At 47.8% G+C, this 22,018-nt stretch overlaps 1 protein-coding gene across 1 annotated transcript; it reads right to left on the reverse strand.

The window, feature by feature from the left end:
• Positions 1 to 437: 437 nt before the first annotated feature.
• Positions 438 to 21,449, reverse strand: GLRA4 (glycine receptor alpha 4). Its single transcript, XM_025372746.1, has 9 exons — positions 20,871 to 21,449; positions 17,645 to 17,775; positions 17,288 to 17,355; positions 16,827 to 17,050; positions 16,621 to 16,703; positions 14,926 to 15,066; positions 11,847 to 12,061; positions 5,954 to 6,103; positions 438 to 728 (listed from the first exon to the last, which is right to left on the reverse strand). The coding sequence occupies exons 1-9, from the start codon at positions 20,939 to 20,941 to the stop codon at positions 438 to 440; spliced, it is 1,374 nt and encodes a 457-aa protein (XP_025228531.1). The 5' UTR covers positions 20,942 to 21,449.
• Between the last annotated feature and the right edge of the window lie 569 nt (positions 21,450 to 22,018).

Raw genomic sequence — 22,018 nt, forward strand, 5'->3', positions numbered from 1 at the left:
GAGGGACAGAGGACAGAGTAATGGCCAGGCTCTGGATGGGAGGTAGCAGGGGGAGAAGTGGTGCAGATTAAGATGACAAATGCCAGAATCTAGTAGCAGTGTTCTGAATATTCTCCACTGGAGTATTGGAAAACAGAGAGGCTCCAGCAAGAGAAGAAGGTCATCCTGGCCTCAGGAATGTGGCCAAACCTTAGTCTCATGAGAAATGGGAAAGTATGGAGAAAATATGGACTAGGGTAGATAAGCCATCTTTTTAAGTACAGCCACCATTGGCACCATGCAGTATAGGCCCACATAGCTTTGGGACTGGTAGTTGAAGTTCTGAGTGGTAGATCAGGAAGAAACTGTCCAAGCCCTAATGGAGGCTAATTGAGGGAGAAAGCCCACCCAGGAGGAAGCAGGAGGCCAGCAGCAGGACTCTATAGCTCCCACCCTATTCACAGAGCCTGGTGGATATCTTCTGACCGTAGCACTTTATAGACAACCCAGTAGAAGATATTGAAGATGAGGAAAGTGAAAGGGAAGACAGCCCGGGAGATGGTGTCAATTCTCTTGGCTTGGTCCACGTAGAGTTTCCGCATGGTTTCTCCTTCCCTTAGAAGAGGGGCTGGAGGTTGGGGACTATAAATGCCAGAACCTTCCATTGGACCTCCATCTCTTGCCTGCAGGCAGTGGCCCAAGCCATAGCCATGGAAATAGAAACGACTTTCTTGGATGATATCTTCCTCCTGGAATTACAAGGAAGAAAAGGCAGAATTTGAGGTCAAAGCTCAAAGGCAGAGGGATAGAGAACAGACCACACATCAATATCTCATAGGGGATGTTATGCAGACAAGGTGCCTAGGGTATGCAGGCCCACTACATACTTTTTATGGTCACAACACTAGTCATGAGATAGATGTATGCTAAGCAGCTATACGTGCTACATATGGTGTATGTTATGATTCCATTGTAGATAGGCTCCAAGCCACCCATGTAAAATGCAAAACATCATTTAGAGCCATCTAAAATCCAGCGAAGTGCCAGCCGCTGTGAGAGGACATCTCAATGTCAAGTTATCTCTGACTGGTAATAAACAAAACAACAAAACTATTAGATAGTGAAGCTGAGTCTTAGTAAACTCGACTTTAATGACTTTCAAAAGCTTCAGAATTCATTCCCCTTTTGTATCGTATCTTTGAAAATTTATCTCAACTTACAACTGAAAATTCCAAAAGTTTTAAATAACCCAATGAGTTATCCAAATTAGGATAAAGCTGATCACTTTATTGCAAATATGTGTGCTACTCTGCAAATCAGCAAATTTGACACAGGGGGCAGTACATCCAGGGTAATTTTTATTACCCAAGGCACATTCCATTCATATATAATGTGTGCATTATGACAAACAGATGCCCAGTGAGGGGTAAATTTTATATAAGCACTAAGTAATGCGGCAGACTGCCAAAAGTCCATTTTCCAATAGTTAGCTGACAACCTTTAGTAGCTAAACACAGCTGGGAGCCAGGAAGTAGGGACAGAAAGATAAAGTTGAGAGAGAAAGACAGAGAGAGAGAGAGAGAACCAAAACCTCTGAGTGTCAATAGAGGGAGCTTTACTTATATGAGGCCCTCAGGCCCCCATTCACAGCCTATTTAGTCTTATTTTATATGCAACCCTAACAAACCTAATTTTATTTACTTCTAAAGGACAGAGTTGAGAAATCCTTCCTTCAAAGATGGTGGTAATTTCTTAAAGTATTCATGGTTTTAGAGTCAAAATTTCAAGTATCTAAGAAATCACCTGAAGTGCAATGGCCCCTTGGAGGACGATGCAAACTGTCATTTCAGTTTGTCCAGGACGGAAAGGGTTCCTGAGACTTGGGTCTTTCAGGGCTGAAACTGGGGAAGTGCAAGGCAAATTAGGAAGAGTTGGTCATCCTATGGCTACCTGAGGTATTTATTATAAATTATAAGAAAAAGATATGTGTATATTGTATAGGTATGACATAGATATATGCAAAATGTGGATAAAGTAGATTTTAAACACTCTGTCCCTCTCAGTTAGAGGGACACCACAGGGTCTTTATCATGGGCCCTCTGCAGCTATAGCAACACATTGAAAAATGGCTTTGCCAGGCACGGTGGCTCACACCTGTAATCCCAACGCTTTCGGAGCCCGAAGCGGGCAGATCACGAGGTCAGGAGTTCAAGAACAGCCTGACCAATATGGTGAAACCCCTTCTCTACTACAAATACAAAAATTAGCTGGGCATGGTGGCAGGCACCTGTAATCCCAGCTACTCAGTAGGCTGAGGAATCGCTGGAACCTGGGAGGCGGAGGTTGCAGTGAGTGCAGATCGCGCCATTGCACTCTAGCCTGGGTGACAGAGCGAGACTCCATCTCAAAAAAAAAAAAAAAAAAGAAAAGTGGCTTTGTGTATGAGATGTTGGTGTTGCAGGTCCTAGTAACCCTTGATGATGACATGACTAGAAGCTGACCTGTCATCATAAAGACAGGCCTTGGTTCACCTCATATGTATTCTGTAATTCATTTTTACACTATTCTGACAGGGGAGGTTGTGCTGGACCCATTTTCGAGGTGAAGAACCAGAGGCAAACAAAATATTTTGCAATAATTTTAAAATGAGGGGAGTAAGTAAAATGGTTTTCTCCCTTGATTTCCAGTTCAGGGTCCTTCAGATAACCCTGTTCCCCAGTACTCAACCTGATTCCCTGAGCCCCACCCCGGCTAGAGGATGTAAGCAAAAGATGTTGGAAAAAAGCTCTGAGGGGGAAAGTTGGATCCAACTGCTATTTCTGTTTCTATAGATCCAATTATTTTCCCTTTTCTCCAATCATAGTAAGTCTAAAGGGAATTATCTGGACACATTTCCCAGGCTGGAAAAAGCCATTTCACACGGGAGAGAAAATACGGCCAATAGAGTAAGCTGCTCTTGGCTTTTTATGATATTAACATATTGTACCTGTTGTAGCTGGGGGAGCAAAGATGAGTGGCTTGAAATCCAGGGGTGGGGCATCCTGCATTTGGGTATTCTCTCTTTAGGCCAAATTCTGAGGGGTGTTTGTGTGTGGTGTGTGTGTGCTGGAAAGGGACATTGGAACCTTAAATACCACTTTGTGGCTTACATACCTATTAAAATAGAACTTTTTTTTTTTTTCCTGGCTATCTGTAGGGGAGAAGGACTGAGAAGCTAGAGAGGGAAGATATCTCATAACCATGCTAAGGAGGGAATACACAGTGTAGGAGGTAAAGTGTGGAGATGGGAAAGAGTGATATGTATTGAAGTGAGAGGGGCTAGAAAAAAGGAGATTACAGAATGGGGAATGAAGAGGGTGCTGGAGGATGAAGAGAGGTGGGCAGGGTTCTGGGACCAAGCCCTTGAGAGGACTGGGAAGTATTTTGAAATTTCTTCCAGTTATCAAATTATTCTATTGATCATGACAAAGCTTTTGCTCTGTCCAGTTTGAGACACAGTCCTCTCCAATCAGCCTGTGAAAGCTGGTGAGCTGGGTTACGTGACTGCTGTGGCCAGAGGCTGGTGCTAAGACCTGCTGAGGAAATGAAAAAGGGCTTCCCTTTCCTGGGGAAGTTTACGGACTAGCTGGGAAGGCAGTGCAGGATCGCATGGGTAAACAGTAAACCACTTTAGGCAGTGACATGAAAGGGAGCCACCATGCTATGGAGTTGTTGGTTGAGGAGAGAGTTGAGAGGAAAAGACGTGAATGGCTGGCTGGCTCCTAGAACACTCCTAACTGACTCTCGGCTAAGGGTTCCCTGGAGATCACATGGATTTTCTCCCTGCCCTCTCAGACTGAAGAATTCTTTTTCTCTAGCTGGAACAGTAGGGCCCAGACAGAGGTTCTATAAATGGATGAACTCTCCATCAATTTTTTCAGCCTGCTTGGTGCCTCCAAAATTCCTGCTACAGGTCCTGGGATAGCAGTGACTTTAGAAGACTCAAAAAAGGACATGATGAATGGCACGGGTTTGATTTTCAGTTTTATTCACATTAATAATAAGCCTCAGCCCACTTTCAGGCAGGCCCCAGAGTCCTAAGCAAGGCCCAGGCTGCTGTTGTAACTTTGTAATAATTGAGCACTGGTCATGACAGACGCCATTATGAGCTCAGGATCAGCCTATATATATGAGCAGGAGGGGACAGGCTGTAGGCAGTTGCAGGTTGCAGGAGTTCAGGAAAGGAGGTGGGACTAGTGTCAACCTGGAGTAGCTCTACAGTAACAATGGCAGCCTTTTTGTTGCTGGGACATCCATACAGGCAACTTAGCTGGTGAAAGGACTCTGGATTGGTTGGCAGTCTGCTTTTTTTTTTTCCCCAAGGTAGGCATTGAGAAGGCACCAAGATCAAAACTCCTATAAAGATAAGATTTTGGTACCTGCAGGCAGATTTGTTCGACACAGCTAAAGAGGGGGTGGGGACAGTTAGCTTAGAAAATGGAGTGTCCTTTTCTTGCCCTTCTGCTAGGTGTGTGTGTGTGTGTGTGTATATATATATATATATATATTATTTTTCCTAACCCTTGGTATGGGTTAGGAAATGCTTTTAGGTTTCTTGAAGAATGAGTCCTACTCGAGGACATGTAGTTGTGGATTAGTCCACTAGAGGGCATACTGCCCAGGGACCAACTAAAGGACTAAAGGGCAGGGACTGATAAATTTAAACCACTAGATGAGACAGGAGCCCTGCCCTCAGCAGAAAGGGACCTTAGCAAGGGACATGAAACCAAGGCTGTAGTTTGTGAGATATTTTTAGTGCGGACATATGGTAGGGGTGCCCCTGGAGCAGCTGAGGTGGAAGGTGGTGTGTTAGGAGGAGAGAACAGTCCTTGTGCTAGTGTGGCCCAGACAAGCTAGAGTCAGGATTTTAACAGTGGGTTCAAAGCATTGTTTCCCATCCCCCAGAGGTCATTATGCTCTTGCCTCTCTGGCTTTAGAGCCTCCAGATTAGACAGAAAACATGGAGTCAGAGCTGAAGACAGACCAGAACTCTGCGTCTCTAATGATTAAGCGACCAGTAGGTAGCTCAGCAAGCCTTTCAGCTTTGCTCATAATTGGACACTTGCTTCTGTGAGGTTGGCCCAGGCACCTCTGTTGTCATGACAACTTACCTAGCACCTATTGTCTGGGCAATTGGGGGTAAACTGCCTCTGTTGTCATGACGACAAGATTTCTTTTATATTTCCCCAGGTGATCACTTTACTGTAGAAGAAATGAGGTTAACAGAAAAGAGTGAGGAAGAACAACAACCCAAGCCCAACAACTCTAATGAACCCAATGAAGATCAAGAAGAAGAAATCCAACAGTCAGAACAGGCAAGTGGTGGTTTCTCAATTCCAACTTAGTTATGGGGGCCCTCTTATAATGCTCCCCTAGAAAGGCACCAATGCCTGGCTGTTGAATTCTTAACTACCAATTAGTGTATGACAACCTGGGCTACCTTCCTCCAGGTTGTGGGGGGAGCAATTACTACTTCTCAAAGCAATCTCTTTTTATTTTTTTATTTTTTTATTTTTATTTTTATTTTTATTTTTTTTGAGACGGAGTCTCACTCTGTCGCCCAGGCTGGATTGCAGTGGTGATTGCAGCTCACTGCAACCTCCACCTCCCAGGTTCAAGCAATTCTCCTGCCTCAGCCTTCTGAGTAGCTGGGATTACAGGTGCCCGCCACCATACCCGGCTAATTTTTGTATTTTTAGTAGAGACGAAGTTTCACCATGTTGGTCAGACTGGTCTTGAACTCCTAACCTCGTGATCCACCCACCTTGGCCTCCCAAAGTGCTGGGATTACAGGCGCGAGCCACTGCACCCAGGGTTTCTGATTGCCTGTCTAGTCCTTGCAGCTCTGGGGTGGGTCTTGGTTTGTGGGGAGGAGGAGTAGGGAGAAAGGAGTCCAAAGGAGAAAGGCAGTGGGCCCCTCCCTAGTTGTACTCACCATGCGTTGGCGCCTCTGCCTTCTTCGAAGTCGTATGAATTCTTTATGCTGACGAGAAACAAAATTGACAGCAGCATACTCCAGCAAGGCAGCGAACACAAAGAGCAGACACACAGCCATCCAGATGTCGATTGCCTTCACGTAGGACACCTGCAACATCCAACGACAGAACTATCAACCTTCTTGAAGTCCTTCCATGGCCTACTGAGTCGATTTCCAACCCCTATCGATTGCCTGCTCTTTTTGAACTTTATCCTGAATTTTTTCTGGTGTTTAAAGAAGCTTTCCACGACATATCCCATCGTCTGAAAGCCCAGATGGAAAAGATAGGACTGCCCATCATACTCCACCTCTTTGCACTCTTCATACTCTACCTCTACAAGTTTTTCCTTCCTACAATTCTTTCCCTTTCTTTCTTTATTCTTCTTGAACTTTTGCTTCTGCTTTTTATTATTGTCTTCATTCTGAGCTTCTTTTGATTCTTTTCTTTCAATAAACAGTAATGAGCATGAACACTGCATTTGTCTTCCCTCTGTTATCTCCTAGGGTCCTCACAGCCTCAGTGGTAATTGGTCAGGCAGCGTTCACAATACCGATGTGAGACACATGAGGACACTTAAGGCCCAGAGCAGATGGGTCTTAGCCAAGATTACCCAGTGAGAAGGTGGCACTAGGACCTGGATGTTCTGGGCTTTCAATTCAGTGGCATTGCCATTTACTTAGGCTGCGGTCTCACTGACAGACTGGGAGTTCCTTCCTCCACCCCTGTTCTTCCCTTGACAGACTAGGAGTTCCTTCCTCCACCCCTGTTCTTCCCCTGGTCTTGTGGTTTTCCTTGTTGCTCTTTTGGAAAGGCTTTGCTGATGAATTTGGCTCAGTAGTGAGCTGGGGCCTCATCTCTCACCCTGGAGAGAACAGGGCAGGGATACTGAGGGAACACCACCCACCCCTTTAAGGATGCTTTGCTAGTTGCAAGATGTGGTTGGCATCCACCTATCCAGTCCCTTGTACTCTCCCCTCACTACTTTCCTTGGCAGCCTCCAAATACTTTTGTCTCCCACTTTCTGGCCTCTTCCAGGCATTGCAGATGGGTGGGGCCAGGAGTGAGGGACAGAGCTCAGGTTTAGATCTTTTCATCTCCTCAACCAAATTACCTGCTACATAGCTTTCAGCTGCTGAGCTCACCACATAGGACACCCCAGCAAGAACAGAATTTCGGACAAGCCACTTCTTTAATCAGCCGCTGCTATGATGGGAAGTGAGAGTGCTGCAGATCCCAGGTAAGGAGCAAGTTTCACTGGATAAATAAATCCTCTACCTCAGTGATTCTTAACTGGGGACAACTCTGCCCCCCGCCAGGGACATCTGGTAATATTTGGAGACATTTTTGGTGGCACAATTTTGCAAGAGGTGGTGGCTACTGGCATCTAATGGGTATAGGCCAGGGATGCTGCTAAACATTCTACAGTACACAGCTCCCTGCCTGGCCTTCAACACACAGACATGCACACACAGAGACACACATACAGGCACATACAGACACACACAGACACACATACAGACACAGACACACACACATGCACGCACACAACAAAGAATTATCTGGCCCCAAATGGCAAGAGTGCTAAGGGTGAAAAACCCTGCTCTAACTCTTTTAGGGCAATGTCACTGAGATAGTAGCAGTGGGTTACTACACACCCCTGATGAAGCATCCCTTGGTGTCTCCATTTTGCCACTTTGCCACTTACTAAGAGGGCATCCTATTTCATTCACCATCCCTCAGTCTGACAGTGCCCCCAAGGATATCAAATACCTGCAAGATCAATAATGAGGTAATTACTCATCATTATAAAAGGATGGCCATGAAGGTCCTTAGACCATCAAAGGAAAAGACACTTTAAGCACTAGGAAGAAAGTCCTGTTAATGATAAGTGTGTCAATAATACATCTCGAAAATCTTGGCTGGGCGTGGTGGCTCATGCCTGTAATCCCAGCACTTTGGGAGTCTGAGAGGCAGATCACTTGAGCCCAGTGGTTTGAGATCAGCCTGACCAACACAGCCAAAACCCATCTCTACTAAAAACACAAAAAATTAGCTGGGTGTGGTGGTGCATGCCTGTAATCCCAGCTGCTAGGGAGGCTGAGGTGGGAGAATTGCTTGAACCCAGGAGGCAGAGGTTGCAATGAACTGAGATCGTGCCACTGCACTCCACCTGGGCAACAGAGTGAGACTCTGTCTAAAAAACAAAAACAAAAACAAACAAAAACTCAGGAATCTGTCCACTGACTATCCTGGCACATCTGAAGGGTTGCAAGTTTTCTGAATGGTCTCCTTGCATCTACTCTTGCCACCTCCAATCTGTTCTCCAAACAGCAGCCAGAGTTGTTTTCAAAATGTAAATCTGATTATATCACTCCCCTTCATGATCCTTCAGTGGTTCTCCATTACCCTTATAATACAGTCTATGCTCCCCTTATCATGATATCTAGCCTTTGCCTACCTGTTCATTTCATCACACCCCTTGTAATCTGCTGTGGTAAACTATTTCTGTAGTTTCCCAAAGAGCCAATCTCCTCTATCCTTTTTCTCATTTACCTGGATAACTTTTACTTATCCTTCAGCTTTCACTTTAGATACCACATCCCCTGGGAAGCCTTCCCTAATCATCCCAGTCTGTGTTGGTTGTCCTGCTATATGTGCTCAGGTTACCTACAACTTCTTAGCATCCATCACATACCTGGCCATTCCCTCAACTAGACTGTGAGCTCTTCAATGGCATGGACTGTTTCTATCTCAATCACTGTTCTGCTTCCAATGCCTAGCTGAGTTTCTGGCCTATAGTAAATATGTTTTTAAATGAATGAACAGATAGACGGTTTAGCAACATGTGATGTGCATATCTGCTGGTTTCTGCTTGCTGTCTACCCTCTTTACCACTACCTGCCCCAATAGCTGTAGGCCATTGAGATGATAGGATCTAGACAGAAGTGGCTCCTTCCCTGCTGCAACTTTAGGTCTAATCTCCTAGCCTCTGGAAGAAACTTCCATTTAGTCCTTCTATCCTGCTTTGAGTTCCCTGCAGTTGAGGGGATCAAAGGCCCAGCAAAGAGATGGTAATCAGTGCCTTTGGTGGCACCATAAAGGCAAAGTAACAGTTGTTTCCTGGGAACATGAGGAATGGTCACCCCAACTGAGTTCCCTTACAAAGTAAGCCTCTGCCACTCTCATTCTGGACACTAGAGTTGTATTAGGGGGTGTGAGATTGGTGTGGCTTTTGGAAGCCCCTAGACTGACCTCATGCGGCCCCCACCAAACTTAATGTTACACAAACTCAAGAGTGAGCAGGCAGTCCCTGGCTTACTGAGTCCTTTGCTCTGAGGGGCTGGATAATGAGGCTATTTAGTTCAGGGTGCAGGCTTGGATATTTTGCTTACTGGCCAATGAGGCCATAAAGAAGTCATTAAAATTTGACAAGAAGGTACCAAATGCTGCAAACAACCCTCCAACAAAGACTGTTTTTTCCAAATAAGGAAACTAAGTGATTCCTGGGAGCAGATGGATCATGTTCACTCACAGGAGGGAACCAGAAAAGGAAGTTCTCTTGGCAAGAATAAGGCATAAATTTCAGTACCTCCCTGCTTTAGAGATGAATCACCTTGTGTGGCAGAGGTAATAAACTAGGGCAGGGTTCTTAGGTCTGAACTACTTTTCTGCTTCTGGTCTCCTTACAAGACCATTATCAAAACACGACCATCACAGCCTGTTCTGGCCGTGTAGCCCTTGCCTAACTCCAGCCTGCCTCTCAGAGCCTTGTCAATATCCCTGTCCATCTAGGAAACACATTTACAGAAAATGATCTCTAACAGCGTTTCCTGGGACATGTGATTCTGATCTGAGTTTCGTCACCATTTATCCCTATAGGGCTTTGGACCACCTCAAAGGGTTTCTGACAACTCAAAAATAATTAGGGGCCGGGCGCGGTGGCTCAAGCCTGTAATCCCAGCACTTTGGGAGGCCGAGACGGGCGGATCACGAGGTCACGAGATCGAGACCATCCTGGCTAACACGGTGAAACCTCGTCTCTACTAAAAATACAAAAAAATCATTAGCCGGGCGAGGTGGCGGCGCCTGTAGTCCCAGCTACTCGGGAGGCTGAGGCAGGAGAATGGCGTGAACCCGGGAGGCGGAGCTTGCAGTGAGCCGATCGCGCCACTGCACTCCAGCCTGGGCGACAGAGCGAGACTCCGTCTCAAAAAAAAAAAAAAAACAAAAAGAAAAAACACCAAAAAACTGTCAGATCTCATAAGAACTCACTATCACGAGAATAGGAGAAGAGCAGGGGGCAACCGCCCTCATGATCCAATCACCTCCCTCCCTTGACACATGGGGATTACAATTCGAGATGAGATTTGGGTGGGGACACAGAGCCAAACCATATCTCAGATTGGGCAATTTGAGGAAAATTTAATAAAATGGCTATTTACAAAGATATTGGAAAACTACAAAGGATAGCACCCCAGGGCTCGCAATAGTGTAACATCGTTACCACCCCTAGAGTTTAAAAAGTACATGAAGGGGAGTTCTACTTCTGCGGACACACTCCCCACTGAAACAGCCATCGTTGGAGAAAATGATTTCTGAGAAAACTTAAAAGTTTCTGNTCCCCTTTTTTTTTTTTTTTTTTTTTTTTTTTTTGAGGCGGAGTCTCGCACTGTCGCCCAGGCTGGAGTGCAGTGGCCGGATCTCGGCTCACTGCAAGCTCCGCCTCCCGGATTTACGCCATTCTCCTGCCTCAGCCTCCCGAGTAGCTGGGACTACAGGCGCCCGCCACCTCGCCCGGCTAGTTTTTTGTATTTTTTAGTAGAGACGGGGTTTCACTGTGTTAGCCAGGATGGTCTCGATCTCCTGACCTCGTGATCCGCCCGTCTCGGCCTCCCAAAGTGCTGGGATTACAGGCTTGAGCCACCGCGCCCGGCCCCGGCTAGTTTTTTGTATTTTTTAGTAGAGATGGGGTTTCACCGTGTTAGCCAGGATGGTCTCGATCTCCTGACCTCGTGATCCGCCCGTCTCGGCCTCCCAAAGTGCTGGGATTACAGGCTTGAGCCACCGCGCCCGGCACTTCCTGTTATTTCTACATGACAAAGTTCAGTGGCTGGTACGTAGTACATGCTCAATAAATATTTATTGAATGAATAAATGGCATTGCTCCCTGATTTGTTCAGAGCTTTGCTGACTGTAAGGACTTTGAGGTGACCTCTAAATTCCCTACATGAAGGCATGAGACAGGGAGAATCTGTGCCCAGTCCCATCAGCACAAATCTTCCTGCGTAATCAAAACATCACCGGGCCCAGACAACTGGAGTCCACTGACTTTAATTGCTATTTTCTACCTCAATTTTCTCATCCCAAAAGAATGGATACTGTCTCTAGAGCGCTTTGTGATAGTTTCTAATTTCTGATACAGTAAGACGACAGAAATTGGTTCAAAACTCTGATATTCTTTTGGTTGTTTCTTACAAGGCATGATCTTAAGAAGGTTATTTTACCACTCTGGGCTGTATTCTCCTCATCTGTATCATGAGGGAGTAGGACTTTCTACTTGCTGAGGATCTTTTGACCTTGGACACGCTAATATTTCCTGAAGAGAGTCAAAGTAAGGCACTGTCTCTCCTCATTCCCTAGGCAGATAGCATCCCTAACCCCAGCCTCCACATTGTCAACAATGTTATTAGCAGTATATTACAGGGAGAGAGAGAATGCAGGACACCAGCTCTTGCCCAGTGGGTCTTCTCAACCTTAAATCCAAGGTAAATGGTGAGCAGGAGGGCACATTGGGATGAATGGGAAATGGGGTGCTCTATGGCAAGCAAGTTCCCTTGCATGTCTCTTCACCTTAGGCAAAGAGGCCCGGGAGCCAGAGCTCTGGGTGGTCATGGTGAGCACGGTGGTGATGCCCAGGCCCACACGGGCAGGGGCAGCATCCATGTTGATCCAGAAGGAGACCCAGGACAGGATGACGATGAGTAGGCTGGGGATGTACATCTGAATCAGATAGTAGCCCATCTGCCGCTCCAGGTGAAACTTTACCTCGATGCAGGTGAATTTCCCTGCAAGGACAGAGGTGAGGAGTCAGGCCCCAGGTCCCCAGTCTGTAGCTGAGCCTAAGGGGATTAGGACAGGAAGAGGGCAGCCCTCTGCTGACCAGCCTCTGGGCACCTCAGCTGGGCCAATGAATGAGCCTTTCATAATGGCCCCAGGCAGCGCCAGATGTATATACTAAGGAAGCTCTCAGAACGACCATCAAAGACTTGGCCTTTCGCTCCCAGCACTTTCATTTCCAGCAGAAGGCCTTTCACGAGACGGCACAGCAAGAGGATAAGGAGCAGGAGGGCTCCAGAGTCAGACTGCCTGGGTTTGAATCCTGAATCTTCCACTGTGTGACTTTGTGCTTTGAGCTTCAGTTTCCTTGACTGTAAAACAGAGTAGTGATACCAACTCCATCACTGGGCTATTGGAAAAATTAAACAAGATAATGTATTTGAGGTGTTTGACACATAGGTAGCTGTTACTATTATCATTATTAACAAAGCAATTGGCTTAGACTCCACTTAGATCTCAGCAGCCATGCTTGTGCTTGCTAGTGCCCCAGAAGCTCTCTAGCAACAACAATTCACTGGGATAAACACTGCTTGTGTCTTAAGCAAGTGAGAAGAGCCAGATAGCAAACATCTGAAAACCGCCCAACAGAGAACAGCTCCAGACTGCGGGGAGTGGGTTCCCATAGAGCATCAGGCCTTCTATTCCACCAGCAAAAAGTGCATTGGCCCAGGCACACCAACCAATGCTCCACCTCCTTTGGCAACCTTCACTTTACTCTGCTTTCCAGGGCCCTAGGGCTGAGAAAATACTAGCTCAGAGCTTCTCTTGGAAGCAGAGGCTCAGGATAATCCAAGTGAAAAGGAGAAGGTGCATATATTGTTATTTTATTCTGGCCTAGGTCTAGTCTTATCAGGCCTACTTGATTCTTCAAAGCCAGTGATTTCGTCAATGACTGATTATGGTTTTGACACATTGTATGATGCTGTGACCTCTTACTGTTCCCTGAATCCACCTCACTTCATCCCACCCCGGGATTCTTGTCATGACATGCCTTTATTAGGTACCCATATTTTCTTTCCCTTCTTTCCTCCTTCTTTTTTTTTTTTGCAGTAGCAGTTTTGTTTTTAATTCCAAAATTAAAACTTGTTTAGTATAGAAAAAATGAGAAGTAGAGAAGGGATAATAATATTCATAAGCTTATATTTATCAAACCCCTACTAAGGACCTGACTTCATATACTTTATCTCATTTAATCCTATAGCAACTCTTTGGGGCAAGTAAAATTATTATCTCTCATATTACAGATAGGAATATGGAGGCATGAAGAGATTAAGTTATGTTTCTCAAGGGCACTCGACTAGTAAATGATGGAGCCAGAATCCAAACTCAGCTCTATCTGCCTCCAAACTTCTTGCTTTTTTCTGTTGTATCACATTACTTTAGAGACAGTTAGTGCTATTTCCACCCAAAGTTTTTAAATGCATGCTTTTGGTTTATTTCTTTTACCATAATATAATCATTCTGTATTTATACCTCTGAATCTTACCTTTTTTCACTTGTACTTTCACACATTGATATAAGCACCTTGTTAACCATCCCTTTTAACGTCTGCATACTAATCCACTAAGCAGACACACTATGTAATTTACTTAACCTCTGCCCTATTGGTGGATATTTAAAACAGTTCCAAGTTTTTGCTAATATAAACAGTCACCCAGGAGCCCCCTTGGGGTCAAAGGCCAATGCAGTATTTTGGAATATTTCCATATAATACATTTCAAGGAGTAGGATTCCTGGATAAATAAGTAGAAAAACAATTTTAGCTTCTAAAGTTTCTCAAAGCATGTTCGCTGGACCACCTGCATCAGAATCCTCAAGATGCTGTTAAAATGCAGATTTCTGGGCATCACTCCAAGAATAGGTAACCATAATCAGAATCTCTGAGAGGTAGAGCCCAGGAGCCAGCATTTTAATATATTTAATATATTCCCCAGGGGAATATAATGAACACCAAAGTTTGAAAACCACTGATCTATATACAGATTGCCAACTTTTTTACTCCAAAAAGTTTGTATCAATTTTCATTCCCCCTTGTATTTTCTAAATTCAATGGCCTTTTCCTCTTCCCACTCCCCACACCCCCACATACATGCACACCCATATTCATGGGGCAGTACCCAAAACATATCAGCCCACCATGGAAGGGACACGGGATCTCCCCTCTTCAGGCTGCTGCCTCTATTTCAGGGTCAGAGCTCCGTGCAGACAAATTGTCAGGGAAAATGTGGAGCCAGCAACTCTTAGAGAAGCTGCAGGGGGGCAGATGCTCAGGCTGGGAAAGCAGCCCTTCTCCACTTCTTAGCTGACATTTCACACCTGGGAAGTTCCTGAGAGCTGGCAGTGGTGGCACAGTGGGAGGTGTGGACTGTAAGCTGGCCACTGCCCTCAGGCCTGTTCCCTCTGGGTTCAGCATAGTCACTCCCTATTACCAGATATGGATTCCCTGCTTCCCCACAAAGTTGACCCCAGGAAAAGTGGGAAACTTTCCACCCACTGTCGTTTGCTCTGCAGCATGCGACAGGAACAAGAACATGGACTTTGGAGTTAGAAGGCTTGGATTTAAATTCTAAATCTGCCATTTGCTAGCTATATGACTTGGACACTTGATTTAACTAACTTCTTAGAACCTCAGTTTTCCCTTTCTGAAAAATGGTATTTATAATTGCTATCACAAATAGATAAGTTATATGAAGCACCTGGCCCCATATCTGACATAAATTGAACCTTTGATAGAGGCCAGCTGACTTGTCCCCTTGCCTCACATCTGAAGGTTCTCCTGTGGCTCACAGCCAATAAAGATCCTGGTTTTTACCTGTGTTGTAGTGCTTGGTACAATAGCCTAGATCCTTCTCATCCCGCAAGATAAACTGGGGCAGAGTCAGCCCCTCAGCCACTTGGACAGCAGGAGCATCTTCCAGCCACTCAAACACGAGGTCATTCATGGTGTAGCCAACTGAAAGTGACAGAGATGGCAGAGGGCTGCAGAGTGTGGGTGTTGGGTGGGGGTAGGGGTAGGATCAGAACAGGCAGGAGAGAACAGGTGAGGAGTAAGGTCTGGGGTTTAGGAGCTTCATGCTTATCATGGAAAGGGAAACTTTTCTGGAGAGGACACTTGGTCAGTTGTCTCACGGGCCCATCCTGAGTGGGCAGGTAAATCAGGAAGACTATAGACTCCTACCCTGTTTTCAAGCTTGAGAAAAGCCCAGAGAGAAATTATTTTGGCAGACCTAGAAAGCAGGTCAAGAGGGTTGGAAAAATGTCAAGGAACCCAGCTAGGAGCCTCCTGCCATATCTCAAGCCCAGGGGAGTAAGCATGTGTACCGAACACATGTCTTAAGCTGAGCTAGCCTCAGAGCCAGAGCTTCTGCCACATCACCTCAGGGAGGAGACAGCTATTTATATCCTGCCAGTCATGCATGGGACAATGTGCATACCATAGATCCTAGCCAGGGCCTTGAGTTGGGACAAATTTAAAGCTAATATCTGAACATGCCAAGTTATTCACACATACATAGCAGTTCATGAGGGCTCATGCCACGTATATGACCATATTTGCACATGTCAGGTAGAGATGGGAGCAGAAACACCAGGCTCACAGACATCCAGTGTTGGGCCTTGACCCAGAGTAGCTCTGTGACTTTGGATAAGTCACTTCCCCTTCTGTAAAACGGGAATTATAGTAGCTGCTCTACCCACTTTTCAGAGTTGCCATGAAGGGATATTGAGAGCCCGGGTGTGAAAGTGGTTTAAGAACTCTAAAGAGCTGACCACACAAGACACATTCTACTCATTACAGTTATTTTATACTGGAAACAGCCTTATAAGCCTTCTTCTGGGAACATCTAGTGGATGGCTCCAGATCTAACAGTCTCCCCCGACCCAGGAGATGAGGAGGGAGTGGAAATAAGTGATGTCCCAGCCTTGTCATCCTTGGTTCCTCTGCACTTTGGGCAGCCCCTCCAGGCTGGCACCCCTGCCACAGAGGAGCCCTTGGCTGACCTCTTCATTCTAGGCACTGTCCTGTGCCTAGAACTGTCATCTCCTTCCTCTCTACAAAGGTATCTGTGTTTGTGGGGAACCAGGGCTCCACGAGTGCCCCCTCCCTGCCCACTTTGGCATTTTTATAGGCATCTTCAATGCCTTAACTCAAGAGAAGTAAAGGTGGAACTCCTTCAGGCACTGTGAGAGGGGACATACTTTTGGGGAGAGAAGATGCCGCTCAAATCGCCCCCCAAAACAGCACAAACGCATTTGTGCGTAAGGCTGATGCCTTCCTGTTCCCCAGCCCCATGGAACAGCCAGATCAGCAAATAGTGTGGGGATGAAAAACACACTGTTCTAGGGGTTAGGGAGCCCTGGTTTCTAGTCTCATCTGTGCCAAGAATTGGCTGGGTGTGCTTGAGTAAGTTCTTCCCAACTCTGGGTAGCCCTTTTCGTCTGTGATGTCATGAGGTCGGGTTAACTCACTGTTATTCCAGGTCCTCTGTGACTCTATAGAGACACTTACAACTCTCCAGCTGCATCGTGCAGGTCTGGATGTCCATGGGGAAGTTCTTGAGGTCCATTGGGCAGGACAAAATGAGGGTCAACCTAGTGGGGACAGTAAGAAAGAAATGACTTTGACTTACTGGGGCCCATCACAGCACAAGGGAACCCTCCTCCCACTCCTCGGTCTTCATCTAAATTCTTCTCCTGGCCATCCACCCGGTGCACCTGATGCTGTAGAGCACATTCCCATTCTTAAAGATGCGCAGTAACTTGTTGTCCGTGGTCACCTCATGGAAGTTGGCCCCTTTCTCATTGGCAAAGAACAGGTCTGGCTTCCAGATAGAGTCCAGCATGGAGGGATCGAGGTCCAGAGAGTCGTCAGGATATTCTCGGTAGGACAGGCGTGGGTCATTCCACTGTTGCCTCAAGAAGACATTTACCCGGTAGTCCTGGGAGGGTGCAGATATGGGCCCATCAGAAACATTGCCATTCCCAGGGGCCCAGCAAGCCTGTATGGGCAGGAGGGCCATGAGGAGGAGTGTTGGAAGCATATCTCGGGCAGTAGGCATTTTTCACTGGAGAAGGAGCCTTCCTTGGGCTGATATGGCAAAAGATGCCAGCTTGCTATCTGGTGGGCTCCTCCCACTCACACTAGGCTGGAAGTGGGGAGTGGGGAGATCCCTTACCATGGTGGTCTCAGTGACGGAGCCGAAACTGTTGATGAAGATGTTGCAGGTCACGTTCACGGGTGGGCCTGAGGGTAACAAAGCATAGGCCATTGGCAGGGCATTCCAGGAGGCTGGGAGCAGCTTCCAGAACTCCCTCCCTGAGCTTCAGGCCAGGGCACTGCTGGGAGAAATCAGTGCCAGCTACACACGCCCATGGGCAATGGGGTGGGGAGGCTCCTTCTGAGCTGTTAGAACTAGCCTTAGCCCAGGACCTCCAGCCTCCTTTCCTTAGGGGAGGCAATAGGGGCTGGCTGGGTAGTGTGCTGCCAAAGGTGGTGGGGAGGGGGGAGTTTTTATAGGATGAAGATTTCTTACCTTTAAAATTGGGTCGAATCCTGGCATCATACCCAGATGTTCTCCCCATAAGTTTGTCTAGGAAATCAGAGGGGGACATGGACTGGGACCCCTTGGTTCCAGATTTGACTTCCTCTTTTGCCAAGGCCACCCTGGACAGGAGAGGTAAAAAAGTCTGAGGCCAGTTGTGTGCTGCATTTATCACAGACTCTCCGTTTCCATACCCCTCAGGCAGGAGGACAGAAGATGATGGGTCTCTGGGTGCCATTTGCAAAACGAGAACAAAAACAGCCATAAATCAACACGGCAGCCTACCTGTTAGTACTAGAAAAGTGTTTTCACAGACAGTAGATCTTCTTACCCTCCCAATTCTCAGTGAGATGGGGGTGAGGACTGTTATTCCCATTTTACAGATGAGAAAACTGAGGCTTCAAAAGGAGGAATGACTTGTTCAAAGTCTCAGAGCTAGTGACAGGGTCAGGACTCATACCCTAGGCTGAGGCCTCATCCAGTGTTCTCTTTCTGAAGGTACTTGGAAAACACTCAATGAGTGATGTCTTGCGGGAAATGATGTGGCTACTACAAAGTTTTGCCCGTCTAGCCTAGTCAAGGATGGGAAGGGCTCAAGGACAACTTTTATTTTTGAGAGTTGGCTTCAGTTGCTTGGGCTTTATGCTGGGCTGCTCAGGAAGTAGGACCTAGCATCTGAAGAGGGAGTTTTGGCTTCTGGCCTGTGCTCCAGCAGGAAGCTATGTTTGAGCTACGTTTTAGTTAAGGGCCATGCCACTGCAGGCAGGGGAACTAGTCTTGGTAACTATGGTGAGGAAGCAGGACTCTAGGGATGGGGAAAAGCCTCCCGGTAGGGTAGACATGCTGAGGTCAACTCCCATATTTTCCCTGCTAACAGCTTGATTTTGAGGAAGGAGCCAGTGTGCTTTGGCATAGCTTAGAAGCCAGTCCCCTTTTCCCCTAACAGGTTTCCCTGTAACAGCAGCAAAGCCCCTTCCATATGCCTACTTACCAACTTGCCAGTTAACAGATAAACTAGGGATTAGGAGCTCAGCAAAACCTTGGGGACAGGAGCAGTGCTCAGGGCCGAGCTCAGCTGGACTCCAGGCTGGGCCAGGCACCTCCTGCTCCCTCCTGCCTGCTGTCATTGCTCTATAGCCGACTCCACCACTGTCACTGCTGCTGCCACACTGTGGGACTGAGCAGCGGCGTAACTGCTGTCCTGCTGGGGACTAGTCTTTTTTGAGCCAGTGGGCTCCTCTTTCCCAATAGATCCATGTACCATCCAGTGACCGATAGAATAATAAAAATAGCTAAGGCACCATGCTAAATGCTTTACACACTCTATCTAGTTTAGTTCTCACATTAGTCCTCTCGACTAAGTATTATGATCACCCCCATTATATAAATGAGATGACTGAGGATCAGCAAGGTGAGGTGAATGCTTCACGATCATGCAGCTAGTGAGTGGTAAAGCCAGGATTCAAATCCAGAGCTATTGACTTCAAAACTAGCTCTATCTATCACAATTACTATGGTGCAGGCAGCCCAGGGTGGGCTGCCAAGGAGCCAAAGTAGGGGAAGGTCAGTGGCAGCCCCACCCTGACCTTCTAGAGTCTTGCCTCCTTGAATCTTCTAAGCAAGAGGAAGCCCTTACCCTGGGGACAGAGGCAGGCTCTGAAAATCCAAGGAGGCTGGTGGTGGTGCTGGAGCAAGCAGAAGTCTGTGACTTCACCACAGGATGTCCACACTAGCCAGGTGCTGCTGCTGCTGGCCACCTGCCACCTGCCTGCTGGGAGGCCACATGGTCCTGCACATGGAGAAACTGGACCCTCCCCACTGTCCTCAGCCCCACTCTCAGGTCACCTCTCCTGCTAATCCTAGACCTAGTATCCTGGGACAGGCTATGGGCTTAGCAGTCTTGGGCCCCAGCCCCTGTTGCAGTTCCCTCTTCTGGAGCTAACTTGTCTGAGGACCTAAGAGCAGTCACAGTGTGCAACCACTCCCTCCTGTCCTTCATTCCCGGAAAGTCCTAAACACCTGCAGGACCTAGGAGGATCCAGAGCTGACAATCTTTCTCATACAAGGTTCTGGGGCAGCACAGGGAGAGAACTCTAACTCTGGTGCTAGGTAGCTGAGCAACCTTGGGCAGGTCACTCCCCATCTCTAGGCCTCAGTTTCCATATGTACAATGAAGGACTTGGACTCCAGACTCTCTAAGGGCCTGTTTTGCTCTAACTGCCTCTGCTTTCCAAGTCCCAGTGGGAACGCTCTTACTGGACCTTGGGCTTTGAGGCAGCCTCCCCTCCTGGAGGGCCTGCAAGGCCCAGTGTGGTGCCCCCTTCTGCCTGCATCCTCCTGTCAACTCCAGCTGTGCTGCCATTCCACTTTGAGCTGCTTTTCACTCTTTAGAAGTGTATTGCCCTGCTCTGCATCCCTGTCTGCCTGCCAGCCAATGTGTCTGCAAACAGTGGAGCAGGAGGCTTCGCAGAGGCAAGCAGCCCTGAGACGTTTCTTGGATTAAGAGGAGGAGGAGTATGCTGTAGTGGCACTGACCTCCTCCACCTTTGGAGGCACTCCTCTTATGACCAGGTCAGCCCAGGCTACAGCCATCTTTCCTGTTCAACTCACCCTGCCAACCTAGGCTGGCTCCTGGTCTAATGAGAAAGGGGCAGTTGGTGGGGGAACATTTACAGGGAGCCCAAAGGATGTCTTTCCTGCAAGCCCAGGAAGTGACTGCTACCTTTTCCCCCTCAAGGAATAGGGAGCAACCAAGTGAGCACAAGCAGGGTGACTGCAGAAGGCCAAAGAATGTCTAGCCCAGCTCCATCCTGATGTGGTCTTGGGCCAAACCCCTGCTACTTGAAGCCTCTTGGGCTGGCAGTTGACAGATGTTTCTGTCATTTTTAGTGATCTCAGCAGTGTGTGGCCCAGATGATAGGGAAACAGGGTTAGGCGGCTGGACAGACACCCTCCATTCTGGGGCTTAGTTGCCTAACCCCTACCCAGGCCTAGGAAACCTCCACCTGTGCAGAAACATTCCCAGCATGACCGGGGCCTTGACATCTCTAATAAGAAGCTCTTGGGGTCCTAACGGGGGGAGGGCGTGTCCTCCCCTGAAGCCCTGCAGACTGTGGGCTTTGTGCAAACTTAGAGGAAAGTGTGCCAGATGCCCAGGTTGCCCATTCCCCTTGGCTAGTGTTTGCATGCACCTCCTTCTCACCCCCACTCAGCTCACCTGAGGAGGACCTGCCCTGGCAGGGTCCAGAGGAGAAGGAAGGAGAGGGTTGCAGGAACAAGAGTTGTCATTCCGCGGGGATCTTGAAGCCCTTTCTCAGCCTGGCTGCCAACGTGAGAGAGGATATCCCTGCAGGAACGCCAAAAGTACAGAGCCTTTCTCCAACTTGGGCTGCTCGCAAAGAGCCTGCTCTCTCTCCTCTTTTGCCTCCTCTCCTCTGGCCCGTCTTTACCTGCCAGGGGCCAGAACTGTTCCCCTGGAAATGATCCTGACACAGATAACCCTACTGGCTTCTGCTTGGGCTTGCCTTGGGCTCCGGAGGGCCTTTGCCTGCCAGCCGGGAGCTGGAAAAGACTCTCTCTGGGCAGCAATCACTCTCTAAACCCTGAAGAGTCTTGGTGGGGAGGGAGGAGGGAGACCGGTAGGAAGATGTTTTCCTGCCTCCCACCTCCCCCAGATGCACCCTCCGAAAGCAGCAATTTAAAGGCACAGTCGGCAGCAGCTGGAGTGGGGTTCAGAGCCTGCCTGTGTGCCGGGGAGGAGCTTGGGCTGCCGTGGCTGCTTGGGGAGGGCCGGAGGTGTTCTGTCCAACCTCTAACTCCCCAGCTGCAGGAGGACATGTAAGCGGCCCTGCTCCCCCCGCCCCCCACCTCCCACCCCCGACCAGCTTTCCTTTCATCCTGGAGCCATGCTGGAGCCCAACAGTAAAGTCCTAATGATTTTTACCAGGGGGAAAAAGACCTGAGAGGGTTTAGGCAGCGCCACCAGGTATTCTCAAGCTGACAGCTTCAGGTTAGAGAGAAAGTGAAGAGGCTGAGGGTAGGGACAGCTTTCCCCCAACTCTCTGGACAGAGGCACAGAGGATGCATGATACAGAGGAACTTGGGAACCCTCCTCAGATGCAGTCTGTCTGTCTGTTCGTCTGTCTACCTGCCCCCATCCCACTTCACCCTTGTAGTTGTGCAACCATTCCCCTGCCTGCTTTCCTCCCTCAGGTCGTCTCTCGGGGTCCTCTATAGCTCTCAGAATTCCTCCTCCCAGACTCTCCTTCCCCAGCCTGGCTCATGGGAAGGGACAGAGATGCAGAGCAGGGCTGGGACACATTAGGCTTTGCAGGCTTCAGAGGAATCGCAGCTGGTCAAGAGCAG

The sequence above is a fragment of the Theropithecus gelada genome, chromosome X (assembly GCF_003255815.1).
Source record: "Theropithecus gelada isolate Dixy chromosome X, Tgel_1.0, whole genome shotgun sequence".
NCBI classification, from domain to species: Eukaryota; Metazoa; Chordata; class Mammalia; order Primates; family Cercopithecidae; genus Theropithecus; species Theropithecus gelada.